The 26952-nt window shown below is 32.6% G+C and overlaps 3 protein-coding genes and 1 non-coding gene across 4 annotated transcripts; 2 read left to right on the top strand and 2 right to left on the bottom strand.

Annotated features, from left to right (window-relative positions):
* Window positions 1-216: 216 nt before the first annotated feature.
* LOC124538114 (alpha-(1,3)-fucosyltransferase C-like) lies at window positions 217-2654 on the bottom strand. Its single transcript, XM_047115116.1, has 4 exons — window positions 2296-2654; window positions 1234-1668; window positions 714-900; window positions 217-246 (listed from the first exon to the last, which is right to left on the bottom strand). The coding sequence occupies exons 1-4, from the start codon at window positions 2652-2654 to the stop codon at window positions 217-219; spliced, it is 1011 nt and encodes a 336-aa protein (XP_046971072.1).
* A 1801-nt stretch (window positions 2655-4455) lies between these two features.
* Trnat-agu lies at window positions 4456-4529 on the top strand. The gene has a single exon. It is a non-coding gene; the product is annotated as a tRNA-Thr (tRNA).
* Window positions 4530-7003: 2474 nt separating this feature from the next.
* On the top strand, window positions 7004-17175 carry LOC124537920 (T-complex protein 11-like protein 1). The gene is made up of 9 exons (XM_047114879.1): window positions 7004-7433; window positions 7606-7803; window positions 7910-8030; window positions 8701-8907; window positions 10851-11001; window positions 11563-11726; window positions 13773-13948; window positions 15079-15245; window positions 16570-17175. The coding sequence occupies exons 1-9, from the start codon at window positions 7336-7338 to the stop codon at window positions 16764-16766; spliced, it is 1479 nt and encodes a 492-aa protein (XP_046970835.1). The 5' UTR covers window positions 7004-7335; the 3' UTR covers window positions 16767-17175.
* Window positions 17176-20573: 3398 nt separating this feature from the next.
* On the bottom strand, window positions 20574-26405 carry LOC124537939 (RNA polymerase II-associated factor 1 homolog). The gene is made up of 10 exons (XM_047114912.1): window positions 26208-26405; window positions 25759-26134; window positions 25058-25347; window positions 24573-24771; window positions 23748-23930; window positions 22929-23002; window positions 22270-22455; window positions 21663-21789; window positions 21071-21265; window positions 20574-20687 (listed from the first exon to the last, which is right to left on the bottom strand). Exons 1-10 carry the CDS (start codon window positions 26273-26275, stop codon window positions 20631-20633), a joined length of 1755 nt encoding a protein of 584 aa, XP_046970868.1. The 5' UTR covers window positions 26276-26405; the 3' UTR covers window positions 20574-20630.
* Window positions 26406-26952: the final 547 nt, after the last annotated feature.

Genomic DNA, 26952 nt, shown 5'->3' with positions numbered 1-26952 from the left:
AAATAAGAGTTATTAATAATAAAACAGACAAACCAATCAAATTGATACCGAAAACCCGGTATCAAAAACATACACAAAGACAGTTTTGTTAATATTTAACAACAATAAATGGCAAACAGGGCTTTAAAGTTTAATTACAAAGGACCCAAAATGTCCACACTGTCCGGCGAAAACGTTGTTACGCCATACGTTAATCTGATCAAATAATTTAAACTTTTAATCCTTGTTTGTGGATTGAACGGGATTCTGATAACGGAAATTTGAGACTTGTTAAATATATAACCGTTATGTTAACCGACAACGATGTTGTTAAATTATATATAAGGTAATAAGTGTATTTCATGTTTGATTATACATTGCTGTATTGTGTTATAACAATCTGAAGTGAAACGGTTTCAATTAATTTTTACATCAGAGTAAAAATAAATAAACCACTAATGTTTAATATACAAAATGACGAAAAAAATAATTGGATATTGTCAAATTAATAATTCAATATTTTACATATTAGATAGGTATATCTATTTTTGTACAACAATTTCTATCTTTTACTCTCTGTAATTATTTATCTGTGTCAAATAAATAAATAATGAAAATAAATATTTTGATTACAGCAATAAATATTTAATTAAATCAAATTCACAGCGAGATTCGTACATATTATTCCACCACGTTCTGAAATTTGAAATGACAACGTTTTGAACGAGACGAGCCGGACTGTTCAGTACTTCACATAGGGCACAAGCGTTTAGTATGGGCGATTTGCTGATGATGTAGTAGTTCTTCCAACGGAAAAAATCGTAATATTTCTCTTTATTCTCAATAATATCATGCATTGATGCCGCTAAAGCCTTTGCACTTGTGTTTACTGCGTTTAAATAAGATCCTGGAGGAAGATAGCTAAAAAATAAAAAATAAAAAGTCAATTAATATTATGAACGCCAATTTAAACCTGTCTGTCAGTCTATCTGTGGCATTACCATGGCCAAATCACTGAGCCTAATTTGATAGATTTTAGTATGAAGCAACCTTGAGTTCCAAAGAATAATATAGGCTACGTTTTTATGCGAAGCACCAGTCTATCAACCCTTAAAGGCAAGCAAAGCGAATGACAAACAATCCTCTATGAATTATTTCGCAGTTCAGGAACATTGTCTTGACTTTTAATTTCAATATTCACATGTCATTGGAAGATCTAGACAACAAACTACATGTACTAAAGTGTTCACTAACCTGTCGTATCTAGCTCCACCATATACAATTGGCACAGCATTGTTATTATACGCATATAAAACAATATCCGTTATGTAATCATACGCAAGAGAATCTTCAAATGCAAGGTAGAAGAAGTAATTCTTTCTCAATCTCCAGAAACAAGGGTTCATTGTCTTCCGTTTGCATTGATTTAAGCCGCACGAGCCAAAAATGTCGACATCAAGGTTGTACTTTGCTAAATTCCTCTGTAGATCTTGTATCAAGTCTTTTCTCTTGCTCCTGCTCTCACATTTATCTAAAAAAACGACAGCTGCTTTGCTCTTAGTGACGAATTGTGATTTTAAAGACGCGTCTATCGGTTTCATGTTGTAGTTCCAACGGAAATGGTTGCCGAGTTCTTCGTAGTCTGTATTGTAAATCGTGATGAAACGATATGATATCGTAGAGTCGAATCTGCTAACACAACACAACTGGTATTGGTAATAAATTGTACATCAATCTAAGTTTGTATAATGGGTTTTTTAGATGTCATTACTAATAAATAAATAAATATGAGACAACATCACATACATTACTATGATCCCAATGTAAGTAGCTAAGGGCTTGTGTTATGGAAATCAGAAGTAACGACGGTACCACAAACACCCAGACCCAAGACAATATAGAAAACTAATGGAAATCTACATCGACTCGGCCGGGAATCGAACCCGGAATCTCGGAGTGGCCTACCCATCAAAACCGGTGTACACAGCACTCGACCATGGAGGTCGTCAAAATGAAACAGACTTCTTTTTATACAATATTATCATGAGATTTCATAGACCAAAAACAAACACTCATAGACATATTTCATGTCAAAACATTTTTTTTAATTATATACCGAACATATTGAATATAAATAAAAAGCAACATATTAAAAGGAGACCAGTACTGTTACTCCATAATACAGATGATTTTAAAACATAGCTGGAGTATAAGCCATTATTGTTATTAGTAAAAACCATAAGAGCTTAGTTTCTACGGTAGAGAATACGAGATGCATAAGGCGATTAATCTATGAAAGGTAATAAAGGAGCTTACCTATATGTCCAAGTCCAATTAAAGAAATCGTCATAAACTGGATTGCATACCGGAAAATTATCAGAGGAATCATTCGCCACAAATATATATTTCTGAGTAGAACTTCTTATTTCGGGCAAGTTATATGCGCCTTTACTAACGTCTTGTAAATTGAATAGAATCACGTCGAAATATCTTAAATCGCCGAATAAACTTTTATTTCTAGTAAAATAACAGTTGATATGTGCACACTTTTGGTCAATAAAATATTTTTGACCTTCGTCTTCTAAACCATATATTTTTGTCCAGAGTAAAATGTTTCTCATATCAGGAACAAAACGATCGATTCTTATAAATGGCTCCTTTTTATATGATTTCATAATAGCCAAATATGTGACTACTATGAATATTACAACGTGACTTTTGACAAATTTTAATAATCTGACCATATTAAACTACTTTTTTATCGTCTGTCGTTGTCTGATACAAGTTATCGTTTACGAGCTGAAGACGCGGTTTTTAATAAATATTTTGCTGAGGAGATTCTTGCGAATCAAACAATTGTGACGTAATGTTTGTTTGCTCTGTAATTCTTAAAAGCAGTTTCGTCATCCCATTTCTTCATAATGCAACAAGTGTGTACAATTCACAGAGAAATATCTGCAGATTCCGTTCCTATTTTTTTTATTTCCACATATAAAAACATTATTAAAACATGTATTACGATCTTAATGCCGATCCATAAAGACTAGAAGATTTTGGACAAACTGGCCAATAACCATCCAGATCAGCTATAGTATCCAAAATACCACGAAGACTAAAACAACAGTGCTCAACAAATGCAAACTCAGAGTCTATAAAGATCGGAAAAAAATATTTGATATCAATTCGTAATCCAATAACTTTAATATTTATGTATGCCTGATAGTAAAATGAAAGCTCATTATACATTTACAACGGCGTGGGTAGTAAGCCTGTTGACAAATTTAAATACATAAGAAAGACTAAATTTATCTCATCAATATAAGGGATATATTTTGTTAAGAATAGTAGAGAAATCCGTTCGCTAGTTTTTGGTTTTCTCATTCACAGACGGACGAAAGCGATGGAATGACTTCATTTTATAATAAATATGTATATGATGATATTGCAGGTTCAACTTGTGTCTGGCTAAATGTACACCTACTGGCCGAAAACCTTCTCTACTTTATGGAAATGGATTGAATTTTATGCAGATATTGGTATATATTAAATAATTATATCTTTTAGATTGGATATTTTCATTGATTAAAAATATTTAGCGAAACATTATTGTTCTTACGGAAAATTTATATGATTTACAATAAATAATATCTTCTCAGGTAAAATCTTATATATTCAGGATAAAGTTAAAGGTCCAGAAATAAATATTAACACAAAAATGATTTAATATATCAACATGCCATTTGTATAATTTCATTCAAAAAAGAAAAATCCAATTTCATTTGTCACAACGATTTGACGTGATTTTTTCCAACACGCAACACTGTATTGTGCCCGTGATGTGGGTGAAGACAGGACTTGTCCGTTCTCGTCGTTCTATAAAGGACACCCTCGTTTACAGGAAAATCATTTTGATGGATGCTTTGAAAAATGTTATTTTTTTGTTATGAATGTAATTGTACAAAAAGTAAAATTATTTACAAACATAGTTATTATTAGATTAATTTGATGTATGCGGTGTGGTATTTAATGATTTTTAGTAATGTTTTTGTTAACAGAAAGTTAGCACTTTATATGAGTCAATTAAAACCAGCTAGTTAGCTAGAGCAACAACAGCAGCCTGTAAATTTCCCACTGCTAGATTAACGCCTCCTCCAATTCCAATGTGAGTTGATAGAATACACATGTGACAGAATTTCTTTGAAATTGGACACATGCAGGTTTCGTCACGATATTTTTGTTTACCGCCGAGCACGAGAATAATAAACACAAATTAAGCACATAGATATTCAGTGATGCCTGCCTGGGTTTGAAACCGCGATCATCGGTTAAGATGCATGCTTTCTAACTACTGGGCCATCTCGGCTCTCGGCAGCCAGAGCATCATATTAAATAAAATGATATGACATGACTATTCAAACTTACATATATAAGTCTTCTTGAATAAAGGAGAGGTTAAATTCAGCTTTAAGCGTCATCGGCGCCGTGGCTTAGTTGGTTAAAGCGCCTGTCTAGTAAACAGGAGATCGCGAGTTCGAATCTCGCCGGGGCCTCATCAAATGTAGATGTTGCAATCCATTTTTGTGATTCCTTTTTTTTCAATAAGGTTTAGGTTTTATTATTATAAGTCATTGAAGAAACAAAAAGTAAGATTAACCAAAGATAACAGTTTATTTAACTTAACTTTCTTTAGATGATAGAGAAAAAAAGAGTTATATTAAATATACGAATAAAATTATAGTGATAATACTACTGTCAATTTTCAGACTCCGAGCTACAACAGAGAGTTTCTGGACGATAAAATCCAATAAATATACTAAATATATAGTATCTGTATATAACAATGAAAATTAGGCTTAATTAGGCTTAAGAATAGATATCAAGGGTTTGTCTGTTAAAAAACGGGAAATTATTTTTTAGTTTTTTAATTTAGATTTCGTAAGTAGGTGGTAAATGATTAAAAGTGACACTATAAAAAATATTTACCACTTGTCAATATGCCGCCTACCTTTGGAATTAAAAAGTTTTGACCCTTAAGCCTAGAATAACAATGGCTTAGACAGCCTTCAAAAGGGACCACAACAATACTAAGTAGTGTGTACTAAATAATTTACCTTTTAATTACTATATTTGTAACGCAGAGTATACATTTTCTTTCGCGTCAAGTTTATGACATCTTTGGACACTATAACAATGTCAGTAGTTTTGAAGATACTTAAATACATTATTTATAATTTTAAGATTACATCAACGTTAAATAAATAATTTACTTAAATTGTTTTCAATAATAATTACAATTAAATAGTTGAGTATTCAATTTCTGAATGAGTATTTTTTGGAAACGTAGTCGCTTTCCGCTGTCTGTCTTCCTATGTATGCTTATCTATAAAATTACGCATCGCATTTTGATGCGGCTTTCTTTAATAGTAATTCGAGGGAAAGGTTTTTGTATACAATACATGGACAACATAGTAAAGAGACGCTGAGTCTTTTAGGAGTATCTAATGTTATGTCGTAAATAAAAAAAAATCTGTAGTGTATTTAGTATCAGTATTGCACCCGTGCGAATCCGGGGCGGGTCGCTAGTAAATTACTAAAATAGATGAACCATAATCGGCATGTCTTATATCTAATTTATTAAAGTTCTTGAAAGAAGAAATATTCATATAGGTTATTGGTATATGGAAACCGTCTTTATTTTTCTGGGACTTCTACTTCTTATTTTCCAATGAATAATTAGCGATTGAGTTTTGTTTATGTCATAGATGGCAAATAAGTGGGAGAATCATCTAATGGAATCAGCTTACCACCACCTATGTCCAAGACCAGGGGCCCAATTTATAGAGCTCACGCTATTATGGATTTTCGGACATCTAGTTAGTGCGGATGTAACATTAAATTTTAACGAGACGTTGAAAGGTAAAATGCCGTCGCAGGAATCCATCCAAACATCGGAACATTTTTCATAAAAATGCTGTAGAAAACGCAGAGTAATGCAACATCTCTACATAAAACCAATGGACCAAGCAAATCGAAGAGAGCTTGATCGTCGATATAATTCAAGCTGTGCCCCATTAAATACGGTCACATAGAACAAATAATGAAAACCTTATATGGTATTAGGCGATGGTCCAACGTGACCTAGCGGCTTGTCATACTGAGTACACTAAATTTTCTATATGTCAATTTGCCTTTACCTTCCAATTGATCACGGAACGAAACGAGGTTCAAAATATCAACGCCAAGTAATCCGATAGTATCTGTGGCAGGAATGGTAATGTTTTCAAATCGTGAAGATACGACAAGTGGTGACTTTAATCAGTTAGCACGCAACTTTGTGTCTTTTTGGGTTTGAATTAGACTAGTTAGAAGGTACCGTACGGTTTCGTGGAATGTGGAGATTCTTCTCGCGCACGATCCGCCTTTGGTTAAGATGGAGCTTGCCAAAATCCGAGACTTTGAAAAGAACTTGAAAAAATGAGACTAGTTTGTTCCTGTTTTCAAAAGCATGTACTGGCTTTAAAAGCAGAGAAGTACACAGCTTTTTGAGACATCTCGTTCTCATAATTTAGGAATTGACGTACCTTAATTCAGAAAAAGCACTGTCGACGACGACCTCGAATCTGTTGAAAAGCTGGGTATGCAGAATTGATCGTGAAGGAAGCTTTGAAAGAAGCGTTTTGTTTGTGTGCCAAACACATCGACGCAATGGTGAGTACGCTCATACTTTTCGATACAAAAATATTTTTTTATTTAATATGTTTCTAGCTTAGAAACGGTATGAGACAGTGAACTGGAGTTTAATTGCTCAATGACTTATACAATGATGATCTACCACGTAGGATATCACTTCTCTACTTCGCTAAAAAACAAGGAAATAAAAAGTTTGTCTCGGAATTCAAAAAAACGACAATTATAATTTATAAGAACATTTTATTGCAATTTGCACTATTATTACCTTTATTAAATGTCTTGAAATATATTAAATGATTGCTTAACGAGACTGACAAATGACAATTGCGTTATGACAAATTAAAATTGACGGCAAAGAAATTGACAAGTGAATAAAAACAGTTCAGTACGACAAAATAAAGGACAAATACAATAAACATTAATTTTAAGTATCACCTCAATTGTTATAAAGGCTTAATGAAGCCTATAATACATACATGTAGAAAATATAACTACAATAGACAAAGCTCACAGCTCTTTGTTTTAAAAGTAGGGTTATGTTGTGACTCAAGGTGAATTTCATAAAAGAAACAAGATTTTGACGTCTGGTATTAAAGTACCCCGCCTTATATGGGTTGAAAAGGTTTTACCATAAGTTCCTGGATCAGTGTGCATTAAGATTTCATCATGAGTGATCGCGAGAAACCCAGTGGCTCTGAGTCACAAGATGACAAAGAAAAGAAAACCATCAGAGTTCCTTCGCTACCAATCTCGACTGGATCAAGGTTATTTGGCTTCTTGTGCTATAAAATTTCACATCCTAAGCAAACAATCAGCTATTTCTTATTAAAAATAAATAAAATTCTCATAATAGTACTGCAACAAGAAATAGTAATTATATATTATTAACTAATACTAAAAAATATTTTATACTAATACAAATATTTCCCTTAACAGTAGCCGCAGCTACTTTACAAATGAGCCACTACAGTTCAGAGTAAAAGGCTCAACAATCACAGGAGCCTCACCCCCTAATTTCGTTACTCTGGAAGATATAATGAAAGCAGCTCATGGGATGCAGAACATGGCTTTAGCTCATGAAATCGCTGTTGATCAGGACTTCAAGTTAGAGCCATTTGAACCTCCAGATAACAGGTATAAAACAAAAACATATGAGTCAACAAAAAAAATATTATTATAATTCAATGCAATGATATGTGAAATACTTATACAATCTTATCTAACTGTATATTTTTTTCAGTTATCAAAAGTTGGTAAAAGAAACTATGCACAAAGCATACTTTGATATTTTACGCGAACAATTAGACTCCGATCCGCCTGAACATAAACAGGCCCTCGTGTTGCTTGAAGACGTGAAACAGGTAAATTAATAAATTATGCTAATAAGAATTTCCTGCCTATAACAATCTAGTATTATACTTCCAATTTTCGAAAAGCTAATCCAAGGTATTTGTCATTGATTCAAACTTTGTAATCTCTGCTGTAGTTATGTCTAGGTTACAATAAGATATGCAAGGTTTTAAAATTTAATTTAAATTTTAATTGTATATTTTTATTTTCTATTATATAATTTTAGTTTATATAATGTTTAATTTATATCTTCAATAATATGCAAGTTGAGACTACCTGTAAATAGTAGAACTATTACTTTAATAATTTTGAAATATTATTTATTTTTCATGTGATATTGTATCTACTGTTGGTTGTCCTAATAAAAATAAAATAAAATAAAACTTCTATGAATAATAAGTTCAGACACATTAATAGTAATTTGTACATACATGTACTGACCCAGAATGTGTTAAGTAATATAGTAACAAAATGGGCATAAAATAGAATGTTGATTGCATAGATATAGTATTGTATAACAATGCCAACTACACACATTATTTAAAAACATCAAATTGACATTGAACATTTCATTTTTATATGTTACTTATCTATATAAAAATATTAAATAAAAATATATAAAAATATTAAAGAATAAAATGAAGAGGAAACAATATCTAATTGATTTAAATTGTATTTCAGGGTCTTTTCTCCATTTTACTTCCTCGTCACACTCGTATCAAGGAAATGATTGAAGAAGTTTTAGATACAGAGTTCATAAAACAACAAGCTGAGAACAACAGCCTCGACTTTCAAAAGTATGCCAGCTTTGTGATAGATTTGATGGCCAAACTTGCCGCTCCAGCCAGAGACGAAATGATCCAAAACATAACTACATTAACTAACACAGTAAGTACTTAAAAAATCATATACAGGAAATAATCATACCAACTACACCATATCAGAGATATTTCTTTTTTTTTTTTTTTGCTTTTAAGCTAAGACAAAAGCAAAACAGTTCAAATCTAATCTAAATCAAATTGAATCAAAAAAATCCTTAAATATTTTGTTCCCTTGTTTGATAATAATCTAATCACAATTGAATTTTTACTGATTTATTAATAATATTTACAATTGATTTTGACAACTTTAAGTCAATCTTATTTAATATTAATTACTAATAAGTAGGAAAATTGTCTTTTTTTAGTATCTTTGATTATTAACTCTCAATGTTTATGATTAGTTACTAACTTTGTACCAACACAAATGACTAGTATTTTTTTGCCATACCTATTTTAACAATAACTCCAAGCATTCATCGCTTCATATATAGCTATAAGGTCAACAACTATAATTCTATGCACTACCTTAATGTAATATCATTAAGGCTGTCGCATCCTTGGAGCCCTAGAGTTGCTTTATTGCTCATTTTAGTTATAAATTTAGTTATACATTAAATGTTACCAATATTACAGACAAGACTAATAAAAACAAAGATTCATTTTACATAGTTAAGAGTAAAGCTGTTATATAATATATAATGGTTTTATAAAATTTAAAAATATTGTTCGTTTATTTCATTGGTACCATAAGAGTCAACCCTTGCATATTCCAAACAGGTTGTTTAATAAACAATATACGCTAATGCGTAGTAATAAAGAGTGTTTTAGCTTGGGCGCGATGTTTAGATGCGGAGTAGGAATGTAACTTTTGTACTTTGAAATCTACATATTAATACATCCGCATTAATGATGAATGAGGAGTAAAAAGATTTGGAACAGTTAAAAATTATTAGGGGAATGTACTCAGAAAGCTTTAGTATAATAAAAAAAGAAATGCATTAGTTACATAAACTCATATATTCTTAAAATTGTTGGACCACGGACTCTGGAAGGGATGGGTAATATTTTTAGAGGAATATCTTTGGGCGGTGGTGACTACTTACCATAAGGTGCCAACTATCCAAAAAAATTGATTGTCCTTTTCTTTAAAATTTTTAATTACTGCATTCATAACTGTGAATTCACGTTTGATTTTACAAAAGAAGTAATGCAATGTAGTCCCTGTGATTGCTTCTCTTTTCCGTGCGACCCTCCCGCACCATTAGTAGGATTAATTTTGCTCAGATTTAAATTTCTTATACATTCATACCTGTAATTTTATCTATTTGAACCATATACATTATGTCAACTAAATTTATTTTTACCATTGAACTATTAACTTACCTACCAAACTTAATGGCTTCTTCGTAAGGTTTTTCACCTTTGGATTGTTTCAAGACTTTACAATAAACATTATTACCTCCCACATCAAAATATATTTAACGAGCAAATACCAAATACATCACTCTGAGTCATAACATAATCATTCCTCAGTAAGGTGGGTTATGCATTTGAATGTTAAAGTTTATTGACCTGTAATCTTTTAAATTTACAATGAATATGCTGTCTTTATAATAAACGAAAAGAAGTGCTACCAATGATATTCTAATAAACAGATATGTTATACCCATACTAAACAACAGAAAAAAGTGTGCCGCGCCGGGTACCGTTTATTTTACATTTCGTTACAAGTAAAAAGGATAGCTTGATAAAAACAATAAGTAAAAGAGATAACTAGATATTTTAATTACGCAAAACGTATTACTACTTAATTATGATTTATTATAACGTATTACTACCTAAAACAACTAAAGGCAAACGTCCCAATTGAGACGTTTTCTTCATTTTTGCGCGTTAATAACATATCTGTTTATTAACATTAACATCATTGAGTGCTACTATAAGTCTTAACTTGATAAAAACTTTGATTTATAGATATGTTTGTTAAAATGTGTTATATAATAATTTCAGGTGGACATATTCCGAGCAATTCTCGAAACATTGGAAGTGCTAAAGCTCGACCTAGCGAACACTCTGATAGCAATGATACGACCGCACGTACAGCAAGAGAGTGTGCAGTACGAAAGAGCGAAATTTGATGAAATGTTAAAACTGGCAGAAGGTAATCAGTTATACTTTAATAATAAACACACCATAAATTAATGTTGTCTTAAATTTTCGCGATTATTACACATTTAAATAAAACTAATTATAACGGATTTGAATCGCGTATATCCCGACGTTTCGAGCACTTTACAGCGTGATCACGGGTAGACTGACCCTCTACCGAAACGTCGGGATGTCAAAAATAATTAATATACGCGATTCAAATCCGTTATAACTAGTTTAATTTAAACACCATAAATTATTATTAACCAGAGATTTTTCTGAATATAACGAAGTTCGAATCCCAGGTCGGGTCAGTTGAAAGTTCTATAATTTTCTGTCAAGGAATTTTCAGTAGAAGTTAAAAGATTAGAATTTTCTAGTATTATAATTTTTTTCGGATTACATAAAAAGCATGGTCCGTGTGCACGCACGCACACGCACGCACGCATGCATTCACATGCATATACAGTTGTGAACGACAATATCTCCTATTTGACTAATATTTGAGATTGAATTCAATCAGAGTTCCTGTATTAATTTCTTAACTATAGGGCTATAAATATTTATTTTTTAGATGGCCTGCAACATACAAAAGAATGGCTGCTGCGTCACATCGACAAGTCTGGTCTGAGTTTGCCGGTCACTGACCCCAATATAATAAGAAACGTCACAGCGCAAACGTTAGCAAAGGCTTATCTAGAACTCCTGGAATGGGACGAAACTCATAACTATCCCGAGGTAAGTACCAAAAGTAGTATATTATGCCTCAACATAGAAAAACTTCGTTTGAGTCGTTTTTTTTTACTGTATGTTGATAAGGTGAATAGGAACTGGAATTTACTTGGTGGTAGGGCTTTGTGCAAGCCCGTCTGGGTAGGTACCACCCACTCATGAGTTATTCTATCGCCAAATAACAGTACTCAGTATTGTTGTGTTCCGATTTGAAGGGTGAGTGAGCCAGTGTAACTACAGGCGCAAGGGACTGAACATCTTGGTTCCCAAGGTTAGTGGCACATTGACGATGTAAGGAATAGTTAATATTTCTTCCAGCGTCATTGTCTATGGACGATGGTGACCACTTACCATCAGGTGGCCCATATGCTCGTCCGCGAATCTATACCATAAAAAAAATTGGAATTTGAAACAAATCCAATTACACTAACTTGGTGGTAGAACATTGTGAAATCCCATCTAGGTAGATTTAAGTACACCACATGCCAAACTACATTTCGAAGGGTAGGCTAGTGTAACTACAGGTATGAGGGCCATTGTCAATGTAAGAGAATAAAGAGATGACTAGTATTACGGTACCAATGTCTATTTGCGATGGTGACCACGTACCACTAGTGGCATTTGTCCGTTCATCTACCTATATATTTAGAATTATACAAATAAATATAGTACCTTAATATTATAACTTAAACCCTAGGTAGTTATTACTAAAATTGTACTAAAAATAGATATTTTAGTGAAGTTACTACTTTTTAATATTAATAGTATACCATTATTCACTCTTTACAGCTGTGTTAGGATGTCGTTTCACCTTAGCTGGTAATAGGCTATTTGACAATGCTAAAAATAAAATGAATTATTGTAATCAGTGTATATTATGATTTTAAAAATGGTTATTTACAAACGAAACTTAAAATAATATTTAATTTTTTCAAAAATCAATAAATAAAAATGCATTTTTTCAAACGTTTGTCACGTGACACAAAACGCTCCGGATTGGCCTGGCTTATGATGAAGTCACTTTCTTGTAAACCTTGCTTTTCTACTATATGTACCACCGTTTAAATTCAGTAAAGTGACGTCACCCACCCCATTGCAACGCCATGTTGTCCAAGTAGCGTTTTCGCGCGTTATTTAAATATGGAAGTTTTAGTATGATATTTTTCGGCAAATATGTACTAGAAATAATAAAATCAACTTTTACTGGGTTCCTTAACCTCTACTAAATAATATTAAACGAATTTTAAAAACCAGTCAAATAGCCTATTAATCTCGTTTCCCTAAGAAACGAAAATCATCATCCCCTCCTGCCCTTATCCCAATTTTATTCGGAGTCGGCGTAGCAAGTCTTCTTCTTCCATACTTCTCTATCGAAGTCATCTCACAAGTAACATTCTTTCCAGCCATATCGTCTTTCAAACCATCATTTTTATTTTTTTATTTTTATGATATAGGTTGGCGGACGAGCATATGGGCCACCTGATGTTAAGTGGTCACCATCACCCATAGACAATGACACTGTAAGAAATATTAACTATTGCTTATATCGTCAATGTGCCACCAACCTTGGGAACTAAGATGTTACGTCCCTTGTGCCTGTAGTTACACTGGCTCACTCACCCTTCAAGCCGGAACACAACAATACTGAGTACTGTTATTTGGCGGTAGAATAACTAATGAGTGGGTGGTACCTACCCAGACGGGCTTGCACAAAGCCCTACCACCAAGTAAATCGATCTTTGGTCGCCCCCTTCCTCTACATCCTAGGGAACAAAAAGTATTAGATTAATTGACGACCTCCGTGGTCGAGAGGCGTGTTCACCGATTTTCATGGGTACGCCACTCTGAGGTCTCGGGTTCGATTCTTGGCCGAGTCGATGTAGATTACCATTAGTTTTCTACGTTGTCTTGGGTCTGGGTGTTTGTGGTACCGTCGTTACTTCTGATTTTCCATAACACAAGTGCTTCAGCTACTTACATTGGGATCAGAGTAATGTATGTGATGTTGTCTCATATTTATTTATTATTTATTTATTTAATTGTCGTTATCAGACGGTGACGCTCGACAAGCCTCGCTTCACAGACCTCGGTGTCCAAGTGTACCGACTCGTGTGTGTCGCGTCCCTACTGCTAGTGAGTCCCTCGTGTGGGGGAGACTCCCAGGAGAAACACAAGCAAAGCCTCAAGGAGAAGCTATTCATCATACTCGATACGACCAGCAATGATATGTAAGGGGCTTTTGTTTTTTAAAATAACAATTTTTAATCTCGACCACACTAATCATCTTCTACATTTCTCCTTCATTTATAAAGTTAATAAACATCAAACAAAAGATTAATCATAAAATATATTATTATTCAACAACCCTTATTTTTTTAAGTTAGATTTAAGGCGAAAAATTTCTATTATCCCATTAAGCATAATAATATGATTTTGATCTGGTCATATCTGGTCGCTGTTTGAATCCACGCTTCTTTGAAACAGTTACTTTTCTACTAATCTACTTTTGGAACCATGGTAGCTTTTATTTTAATTCAATACCTTTACATGATAATTGAAAAGTGATTTTATGAGCCGACTAGAATAAAGAATATTTCTATTTTGATTGATGTAGATTTTATCTGTTGTTACAAAAAAATCTTTGTCCTTTTATTTAACAGATGGCAATACTTCTAAACGCTTTACTCATCAGAGACAACTTTGCTAACGATAAAAATAAAATAAAATAAAAAGCCTTTTCTTGCACAGTGCTGCTTTTAGTGCAATTTTGGAAAAAAGAAAGATTATGACTATTAAGAAAAGAAAGTTAATACTTATTTAATAATATTAGGAAAAAGATGGTTAATTATTACTAGTTTTTACAGTCTTTAGTTTTTTTTCTATTTCTTTTTTTTTTATAGCACATGAGGAGGGGCTCATGTGAAGGTGAAGGCCTCCTCTAAAGAAGTCCATTTCTCTCAGTCTTGTGCTACTTGCGGCCCGCAGGGGCCAGCAATTCTTATGATATCGTCTTCCCTAACGACGATTTTTTTTTTTTATGGTATAGGTTGGCGGACGAGCATATGGGCCACCTGATGGTAAGTGGTCATCATCGCCCATAGACATTAACGCTGTAAGAATTATTAACTATTCCTTACATCGTCAATGTGCCACCAACCTTGGGAACTAAGATGTTATGTCCCTTGTGCCTGTAGTTACACTGGCTCACTCACCCTTCAGACCGGAACACAACAATACTGAGTACTGTTGTTTGTCGGTAGAATAACTGATGAGTGGGTGGTACCTACCCAGACGGGCTTGCACAAAGCCCTACCACCAAGTGTAAGTGATAAAAAACACTATTTAATTGCATTTACAGTGAACTGAAAGCCGTGCTTCCATCAATTGCCGAAGAAGTAATTCTGGTAACCGAACAACTCCTTGAAAATCTCGGCCAGGATCCACTGACGAGTGATATGAAAGAACTTATCAGGACCCAGATCCTGTCTCTCAGAGATCCTGAACACCGAGTCAGGCAGATTGTTCGTGAGTACATTGATTATATTCATGTTTACCTACAGAACTAGTATAAAATTAATCTTAATACAATCGGGACCAGGTTTTTGGGAGGGCAAACTGGGTATCTGCCCTGGGGTGCCTCCACAATATAGAATCTGACAGCAATTTTAGTGTAAAATAATATGTTTAGATGTTAGGCATGTGTCTGGTACAGTCAGCGTCAAATAATTAGAGAAGCTCAGGGTATTCAAATAAATAGGCGCAACCAAAAAGTCAATAATATCGGTACAAACGAAGTTTGCTTATTTTTGTCAACAATATACTCGCTCAAAAGGTCGACACGTTTAAAATGCTATATAGATCGTTTCAGTCAAACCGCCATAAATATGGTTACAGTCATCTCGCCAATGGTATCCATGGAACACATTAGAAAAATAAAATATACTTTACTGCTATATATTTTAAATACATTTTCCCAGAGTGTCTCTAATTATTATTTGACGCTGGCAACACCAGATGTCACCGATTTGATGATGACAAAACTATAAATATGGTTTTTATATGTCCAAAGTATTCAATGTACGATAACATTAAACTCATGAAATATTCGCCCTACTTCTCTTTAACTTTACAGTAATCTGTGAGAAAGACATGAAACAAATGTTAAACCGATTTCGATATAACATTTGTTTATCTCTTTCTCGCATATCGTACAATGTTAAGATAAACAAAGACAGATATATAATCCAAATATCCGTTACACAACTAATGCCACCAAATTCGGATATCGTCCATGCCTATTAGATATATTCAAATTACAACAATATTACTAATTACTTTTTACTTAACTCTTAAGTTACCGATACAAAGGGTAAATATGTTAGTAAAAAACCTGACTGATTGAAATAAAGATGTATTACTTTATATAATAATAACTAGAGGCCTCCCTTTAGTTGTAGAACCATGGCCTCCAGAACTAAATCCTGCTGTGTTTACCAAGTCCATGCTATGATACTAATGCTTTTGGGAGTACAGTCAGCATGGATATAATCATCTTAATAGTTTTATACTGCACTGTACAATACTTTTTACTGATAAATTCACGTTCAAAGGGATATAGATTATGCATTTGATATATTTATTATTACTTAACGAAATATCACTTTTTTATTTCCATTTTTAATTTAATAAATTTTGTTATATATTTAGCAAGCAAAACTATTTACTCGTAGAATAACTAATCAAATTAGTTGATACTTAAAATGATTTGTATGAAGCTCTACAACAATATACAAAACGTTGAGTATTGTGACAGTGCAGTATATTACAAACATGTTCATATTATCCACAGATCAAAGAATCATGGAGTTCCTGAAGGTTATCCTGGTATGCGCTGGTGGTTCTCGTCAGATACCCGTGGGCCTGTCTGCCTTCACCAAGGAGCTGACCTCAGTCTCCGGTACTCTACTGCGTTGCGTGATGCACAATAAAGCCGTATTCACAAAGCATTACCTCGAAATCATTGAGGAGGAGTTGAGTAAGACATAGGATTTTTAATCTGTATTCGAAATGTCACTGTCAACGTCGACTTGTCAAATAATCTATTGAAGAAAATAATCGATTTTTAATATTTATTTTATTTTCACTCTCTAAACTCGTAGCACTAATTAGTAATTACTAATATTGTATCGTGTCAGTTAACACACCCAATGACTATTTTTATCTATTATAAACACAATAAATGTGGTCTTAACGACCGTTAAATGTGGTATATCGATATTGATGTCTATTTACATAATTTATAATGAAAAAATGAGATTAGAGATACTAAAATAAATATATTTTTCTTATTATCAAAATTATATAATTATAATAACGAGGTATATAGTGAACGCACACGAGGTAGTTGATGACGTGTGAAGAGGCATGACGTCATACTTTCTTTTCTCGCTTTTACTTCTAAGTTGCGCTGTTACAAGTTCCCCATTTATTTATTTTTTTGTTACTATAATTTAAAAGCAATGGTCATCTTTTTTTCGATGATCTTCTCGACATTTTTACTGTAAAAACATAGTGGTCACAAAAACTCGCTTTTAATGTAAGAAAAGTTGTATCATGCTATAAGCATAAGGGGAATATGGGGTCAAATCGTACCGTTTGAAATATCATGCCGCAGGCATTGCAAGCTAATGAATCTGCTTCTATTAACTAGAAAATAACATACAATAATTGATCGAATCAGCTGGTAATTTTGTCTCGTTATCAAGGTCGATCTTGCCCCAACTCACCCTTAAAAAACACATCAGTAGTATTAAATTACTTACTAATTACTCTCACTATCTTTTAAAAGACATATTTTACATGTTCTATCAAAGCGTAAATCAGTCGCATATATTAAAAAAAATTATATAATCACTATGGCCAAAATTATGAATTTTACTATGAATTATTTCAACAATTTATTAAATGTAAATTATCATAATTTAGTTTACGTAGAAAAAATATATCAATGGCATCCTATTATATATTATGTACTGCTATTATACAAATCTTGTGAAAGAAACAGTAAACCGATCATATTAACTAACAATTATAGCATGTGAAAAACAGAAAAATAAAAAAATAGAAAAAATGCTAATAAATGACAAAAAATATGAAAAATAACTTATTTTAATGAATTCGGTCTTAGGTATTTTTAATCAAATTTTAACTCAAAAGTAACTATTTTAATAAATAAAATTTACTTTTTACTTATGTCCCCTTGATAGAGGACGCAAACATATTATTGTGCTTTTGTATGAGCGCAAACACAGGAGCATTTCCTATTTCTCTCATAAACCGGTGAGATGGAAAATCTGACTCGAACGGAAAAATAATCAAATTCAGAACCAACTGCTTTATGTGCTTTCCGAATAACGGAAATGCACACTTCCAAATTACAGTCTCAGGACTTTTTCTGACCACTTTTGGTCAGTCAACAATGCAATTAAATAAATATTGGACAACATTACATACATTACTCTGATCCCAATGTAAGTAGCTAAAGCAATTGTGTTATGAAAAATAATTCTCTCTACTTTACCAATACTGAGGGCTTATGGTATGGAAAATCATTTTCTCTACTTTCCCAATGGTGTGTATTCTACAAATTATATTAAATTGTTGTGACACCAACGATATTCATCAGTATATTTATACTAAAATTTAAAAAAAAACTACTTATACTGGGTTCCTTAACCTACATGGGTTATTATAATAAATAATATAAAATGGATTTTAAAAACCAGTCAAATAGCCTATTTGCTATGTAACCAAAAACACCAAATATTTATAGCTTTCAAAGGCCGACAACGCAAGCAAGTGTTGCATATGTCCATGGACGGCAGTAATCACTTTCCATTAGGTAAACCTCCTGCTCGTTTAACATAAAAAAAATGCTTTTCATGTTGAATGTGTGCTGGTCATATACGACAGTTGTTTTCGTCCATGTGACGTCACCAAAATGACTGACGGCGTTTTGGCGGGAATAAAAGATTTAAAATTCAATTACATTTTATGTGTTATACGTTTTTATTTTGTCGCAATATATTTTTGTGACTTTTTAGTAACAAAATCAACATTTTGAAGTAATTTTTCAAATATGGTATAATACTACTATTGGACAGAAAAACCCAATCACTTTGAAACTTTATTTAAAGGTATTTTTCATATAATTTTAGTATAAATTGAGAGGTTGTGTATCAAAATTGTTTATTCCTAACGTCCTATTGCATTTATTGTGTGTTGTGTGATTGTTATAACTATGTTGTTAATGAAATCTTTGTACTCCAATGTATATCCTAAATGAATATAGCAATAACATGGTTTTGAGTTTTCTTTGTCTAACATGAGTATAATCTGTTAAAGCTTTTTGGCCAATGGGTCGATTTGATGTTCTAACTTAATTCATAGTGAGAAAAAACCTTAAGTAATAAACTGGCATTTATTATGGACCATTGAAAGTAAAATTGAAGTATAGTTTGGAAGATTGGAATAGTTGTGTTAGAGATAAATATATATTCATCATGAACTGTTGATAGTATAATATTAAATAAAAGAAACAAGGATACAGTCGTTACCGTCTTTACCACCAGGGCCCCCGAAAAGGGAGTCTAATAATGACCATTGTTTCCTAGGGCCCCGGAATGAGCAAACAGACTGGGCTACTATTTACTTTGTTTTTAAGATCACTCCTGCTTCCTATATAGTATGTGATTATGTGAAAGTATTTATTTCAATACCGAAAATATTCTATCTTCTACCAGTCAATAATAAAGACATGTTTAATATCCAAGTATGATTAAAAATAAATGTTTTACTTTTAAAATAAGAATATGGATTTATACATTTTAAAAAAAATAACTTGAGAACCTCGTGATTTATTATTTTTCGCATATAGAGCATAATGTAATTACCTGAACAAACATTTATAAAAATGTAATGTACTTTTTTTGTATGTGCAAATAAAACGAACAAACTGTCAGTTGTTGTTTATTTATTATATACCTCTTTACGATAGATAGATAGATAAGATTCACAAATTCATTGGAACTTCTTGACATTTCAAGAAGACAGCACAAACCAGGTTACATTTTAGTTTAAATGACTGTAGTCAAGCCTGCTGGTAAAAATATATCATCAATTAACGAATTTTTTTGGTACCACCCACACGGGTAAGTTGGCTACCTAATGGTAAGTGGTCACCTCAGCCTGTAGATATTTGCGTGGTAAGTAATTTTCAAAATCCTCTATATCTCCTAATATCGCCAATACGCCACTAATTTTGAGAACTAAGATTTGATTTCTTACTTTCTTCTTTCTTTCTTGATGTCCCTTATGCTTGTAGCGACACACATTTGGGAATACAACTGAACCGAGAAAGACAAATTTTAGATATTATGTGGAGCTTAGAGAAGGTAAACTTTAAATTGTCGACCAAAACAGCCTTATGGAATATCCGCCATCTTGAAAAACTGGTTAAATTTCATTTTTTCAGATTAATTCGGTTCTCCGATGAGATACGTAAATTTTCGTGGAATACCTTTTTGTTGCTTCTTTTACGATCTACAATTATAGTCCTTTGCATTTTCCCACGTATCGTTCACCACTATTCAGATATGGAGAGAACGCCATTATATAATATGTATTTTGCTCAGCAATAATTTGCTCAATCAGTTCAAATAAGCACAATGCATTACATTAAATATTTTTAATGTATTGGATACAACAAATCATATGTACATCTTGAGACATATAAACAGTCATAAAAAGGGGACATTTCATCTGATGACGAATTTTGGTTAATTGAAAAAAATGTTGTTTATAATAATAGTTTTATTGAAGTCAGTAAACATATTATATTTATCAGGTAGTTTAATCAGAGCCACTGTGTCGCGAAGACGCGCTGGACGCAGATCCGCTGCGGGAACCCTGGAAACAATTATTGTTTTGATAAACATTACTTTGTTTCCAGTTTAAAAGCTGATATAAACATAAAAAATAAAGGTATTTTGGTCTAAGTTGTTATGAATATTAAGTAATTTAATGGAAAAAAAAGCCTATATCTTTTAATAATGTCTTAATTTTACCACAATAGATAGAAAAATTCTGCCAAATTGTATACTTTTCTTTTGTATAAAGAAACCAAATTAATTTGCAAAATACTGAGCTTTAAATGGAGACGCTATAAAACGACGAATTCCATGAAAAATAATCGATATAGTAGCAAACCACACAACTAGCTTTCATATAGATTAACATAGTTCAGTTTTTTGTAATTCTAAATATTAGTCAACATTTAAGGCATATCTTACTTGTCTTGAACCGCTGGCGGAACGACTTCTAGATCGTTCGGAGCCGCTACCGGACGCGGAATTCTTTCTGGAACTGGCCCTAGATGATGCCTTAGAACCGGAACCCTTCGACGATGCCCTGGAAGACGCGCGGGAAGATCTTCTGCTTGCCCGCGACGAAGCACGGGAACTGGCCTTCGATGACGCCTTCGAACCCTGTAATGAAATCGTTTGCTTACTATCCTGCCGTGGTATTACAAAACAATAATGCCGTTAACTGACATCGGATCGATTTTCACTTTTTATTGCATCTTAATAAGAAAAAAAAAAAAAATTAATCTACACATGTTTTTTGATATCTTGATTAGTTTTGGAAATAATTTACTTTATTACTATATATTTAACATAGGTTTACATAGCTCATAATTGAGTTACATAGATAACTACACCAGAGCAGGACAGTATAAATTCATACAAATTGTTAGAAGTGCAAAGTAATTTGTAATAAAATAGTACAAAATTTTGTGCTTACATTACGATGCCATATATTGGCCCTACACGGTTTGTATAGTTATGTTTGTTATTAAAAAAAAAAAAAAAAAGTTTTAACTACCTTATTGCTAGCCTTAGAACTGGCTCTGGAGCCCCGTCTACTGGTGGAGCTGGCGCGCGAACCTTTGCTCTTCGAGCTGGCGCGCGACGACGCCCGTGAACCGGAACGAGACCGGCCTGATGCAGATCTTAAAAAAAAAAATGTAATTAGAAATCAAAATCAAAATATCCTTTATTCAAGTGGGCTTTTACAAGCACTTTTGAATCGTCATTTAACAATTAAGTGAAGCTACCACCGGTTCGGAATGTAGATTCTACCGAGAAGAACCGGCAAGAAACACAGTAGTTACTATTTTTCAACATTTAAAAAAAATACAGTCATGTTAGTTAATACAATTATTTAACAGCGTGGAAATGCAGCCTGCATTATGGGCAGCTTTGCGTCTGGTGGGAACCAGGAGAGACTATTTTAAGTTTGAAGTGTATATACTAAATATTTACTCTATTACATATTAATAAGGTAACTGTTAAAAAGGTAAGCTATTATAAAGTTATAATTAAAATAGAAAAGATTATACCTGAAAATAAATATTAATTATTTAAATTAATATAGAGATATGGAATTCCTCAAAAATGAATATTAGGAAGGCTATCAAGAGGTATGTTACCTTCCAGAAGCTGACTGCGCGGACCCAGATCTGGACCTCGACTTCCTGGAACCCGATCCCGATCGGGAGCGACTCCTGGACTTGCTCTTCGACCGGCCTCTGGATACCGACCTCGACCTATTCGACCCCTTCGATTTCTCCGACCCTTGAGGTGATTTTGATACTGACTTCGAACGGGATCTTGATCTGCAATCATTACATTCTTATAAATAATCAAATCCAGAAAACAAAAAAAAATTAACACAGTTAACTTAATTTTCAAACATGCCTTAACAGACTGTGTACCATAAAATCAGTGAAAAATTATTAAGTGACTATAAAAAAAGAAGATTGTCAATATATTTCAACTGATTTAACTTATTTATACAAAAATCAATAATTCTTTTTTATGTTGGTACCAACTGAATCTGCAGTTTAATCCATATAAACTTTAAAAAATCACCCCAAAATTTACTTCTTAAGGGATGAATAAAAAAAATGTCTATTTTTTTCCGAAACTCAAACTATCTCTATACAAAATTTCATGTTAATCAGTTCATCATCGCAATGTATTTACAAAGTTTATATGAATTTTACAGCAATATTATTGATAAAATAATTTGGAACTTATATTCAACTAATTTTTAAATTCAAAAATATTTTAATGACCAAATACTGACCTCTCTTTTTCATTTCGGTCTTGTTTCTCTTCTTCTTCATCATCATCATCCTCTTCCTCTTCTTCGTCTTCTTCCTAAAAGTCAATTAACAACAATATTTAGTTATGCTAGTATTGTATATCCTGGACTGGATTTGAAAACACATTTTTGCTTTAAATAATATACCTATTGGTATGGGTCAATGCTTTTAAGCACTTTACAATAGACACCTAATAGAGTATCAATAAAATATAAAAAAAATTGTCATGAAAGACCCATAATTTAATTAATCATAAATGACATAAATATTAACAATGATGCATAAAAAAAATATTTCTGATGAGGAAATATTGTTCTTGTGTTCTTCATAGGAAACCAATTTTAATATATATTACTTAAACCAGAAAGTGAATTTCAAAGACGGTTTCAGTAAATAATATTGTTATATAAGTCATCTACTTATCCCTAGTAGTACTAGTTTCACCACTTTAAATTTTGACTATTAAAATGAGATTTTCATGTTTTTATAAACAACTAAATTACCAACAACACTTTATTTATACTATGATTACATGGTAAATATACATATTTACTACACATTTAAAACATAAAAATAAAATAAAATATCAAGTTCCAAGGGTGAGCTAGTCTATTAATTCATCATTCAAGACTCACAGACAAGGGACATACCATCTTAGTTTCCAAAATCTGTGGCGCATTAGCAGTGATAGTGTCTAAGTATGGTGGTGCCTTACAAATGGGTGACTCATTTGGCAGTCGGCCTAGGTATTATAATAAATACAATTATATTGGAATGTGAAAATATATAAGCTTTGTCACCTGTGGGGGTTCAAGCTGTTTCTCTCTCAAACGTAGCATACGGTGTTCGGGAGCACTGAGAGGTCTATGGGTAACAACGAGTCTAGTCAAAGCCTGGGCAGCCGCACCAGCGCGGGCTCGTCGTTTCGACAGCCGCACTCGTGTCTCCAGTTCATTGTAATAAATACAATGGTTGCGTACAACCTAAAAAGTAAATATATATATATTTAGGAGATTTCTTTATTCATACAACTAGCTAGAAGAAAAATAAAGAAAAAAAAACAAAAGCACCCGTAACTGGACAAAATAAGCATAAATTTTACGTCATAGTGTTTTGTCTTGGACTTTGTTGCTTCAATAAACTACTAATTCAGTTAAATTTACAAAATATGTAAGATTTGGATCTATTTATGTTGAAACAAATTCGAAATTAGAACTATTTTTGGTTTGTTAATAAAAAAATGTAAGTATTTTAGTCTTGTTTTTTTTTTAATCTATTAAACTTTTGTATGCTAAATATATCATACTTCTTATAAAAAATGCTTATAATTTAATTTTAATATTTATTTTTCTATTAATTATAATATAGCTAGCTTGTCATAAAAAAATTGATAAAATATTATCAAATTTTTTATGAAAAGCTAGTTTTTTATCATAATGCTCATATACAGATAATATATATCACAATCTAATGTATCTAATTAAACATGTTGAGATTCCTAAAGGAATTCAAATTCAGAAATTTATTGCACTTATAAGCATCCATATAAATAGCGTAATAAAAATCATGCATATTTTCCATTTAAACATAAAAGTAATACATAAAACAAAAATATTAATTCTTACCAAAAAGTAGTTCTCCTCATAGCCTTTCGAGGCTTTACTTTTGACATTCCAGTTGTATTCCCTAGCCATTTTGTATTCATAGGTGTCACCATCCAAGTAAGGTATATTCTCAGCAATGTCACGTCTTCGCTTCTGAATTGTATCTTCTGTGGGTAGACAGTATGCAACAAACTGTTCTCCACTTTCGTCCATCACACCCCTGAAGATAATTTAAGTATATTTTAATATACAGGAATTATACAAAAGTAAATAATAAAAAATTCAGTAAATCTCTTTTAAGGGCAGAATAACAGAATCTGGCTTCAGATCTGATGATCAAATTCGTCAAATAAAATTAATAAGATAATAATAATACAAAGAAGTATTTTCTGTATTGTTAAAAGATATATTATTATAATTAAATTGACAGTGCCATTGCTGTAGTGGCCATTGACGGACAAGACATCTCAAACTTATAAACCCCTATTTCCTGTTTTATTTCTTACCTAATCATAGCTTGAGACATTGCTTCAATTTGTCCCGCAATATTCTTATCCGATGGTGCAGGATCTGAATCGAATATGACCTGGGCGCAAGGGTACTTCCACATATCAAAGTCGGGGAACACAGACATAACCTCCACCGGTGTCACACCAGGTTTACTGTAATGCTTTTCAATTGGCTTCTTATTATCTTCAAAGGTCTTTTCGATAGCTTTAATCTGACTATCTCTGTCCATATATAATGTCTCTTCACTAAATATTTTCTTGACATTGTAACCCACTTTGGCTTCAACCTATAAATTACAAACATAAGATTATTATATCTTGTTTTCGCAATATAAAATTAAGTGTATGGTAGTAGTAGAAGGAAAGCTGAGATGGCCCAGTGGTTAGAACGCGTGCATCTTAACCGATGATTGCGGGTTCAAACCCAGGCAAGCACCACTTTATATATGTGCTTAATTTGTGTTATAATTTTTCTTGTGCTCGGCGGTGAAGGAAAACGTGAGGAAACCTGTATATGTCTAATTTCATCGAAATACTGCTACATGTGCATTCCACCAATCCGCATTGGAATAGCGTGGTGGAATATGTTCCAAGCCCTCTCCTTAGTGGAAGAGGAGGCCTTATCTCAGCAGTGGGAAATTTACAGGCTGTACTTTACTTTACTTTACTAGTAGTAAAAGATAATAGCTGGTAGGTACCTTTTCCATAGATTGTGGTTGAAACCTAGTCTGTTCAGTAGAAATATACTCAGATCGACGCAACCATGACACACTTTTAGCGTGATGACGAGAGCGCTTTGAATCTTGGGGCGTAAGCACGTCATCTTCAAGGAGTTTCTCATCTGCTGGATCTAACTGTGCATTGCCATCTCCTTGGTATATATCTCTATTTATCAAATCAATGTGGACACCGAGATCATGTTCCGTTAATACTTCATATCTGTAATTCTTCTCTAGGGACGTCGGATTATACTGAATGAATCTCGTCGATGGAAAAGGATATGTTATGAACTTCAGATCGAATGGTATGTCCGGGAGGGTATTGCAATATTTAACACGCGTTACAAGTTCCGACCTAAAATGTATTATACAATCAATAAACATGAAAACAACCAAAAATAATTTTATTCCATAAAAAAACAACTAACCTCCTTTCGCCCGTCCTTTGAGGACGCTTCTCGCGCTCGGCCTCATTAGTTTGAACAGTTGGTGGCATTTTAAATTATAGTGCGTTACATACCTAATAAAAACACATTTCTATCTTACTTCGACAATAACAATAAGTGAAACTTAAAACTAAACAGCATCAGCAGCGTTAAAATGTTTTGACAATCGAAATATCTCGAGTTAACAGATAATAAAAATATATACGAGACAGATTATAAAAAGTATGTAGCATATTTTTTTAGTTTTAATTTAAATCATGATTAATTAATTTATGTACGATATCGAAATTATAAAAATATAAATCGTATAGCGGCAATAACAAGTATAAATTATCGTTAAACACCCTTTTTATATCATAGGCACGTAAACTCGCGAATTGACTACTTTATGGTAGTGAAAGTGCGTAAGTATTTTTTTAAAATTTCTTCCATCACAAAGATATATCTCTTATACCAATAACTACACCGGCTCACTTACTCTTCAAACTGGAATACAACAATGCTAAGGATCGCTACTTAATGCTAGAATATATTATGACTAGTGGGTAGTACTTACCCACAAGTACAAAGTTTGCACAATATTTACTTTAAATTTTTGCCGCCAGGTAAATCGCTTTAAATTAGTAAAGCTTTCCCACTGTGGTTATTGACCATTGTAACTAATAGTAGCAAATAAGAAATATAAAAAATATATATAATTAATTAAACTAAACTTTTGGTTTTTGGT

This window comes from Vanessa cardui, chromosome 19 (genome assembly GCF_905220365.1).
Source record: "Vanessa cardui chromosome 19, ilVanCard2.1, whole genome shotgun sequence".
Classification (NCBI taxonomy): Eukaryota; Metazoa; Arthropoda; class Insecta; order Lepidoptera; family Nymphalidae; genus Vanessa; species Vanessa cardui.
This window is presented reverse-complemented; position numbering and strand designations above follow the sequence as displayed.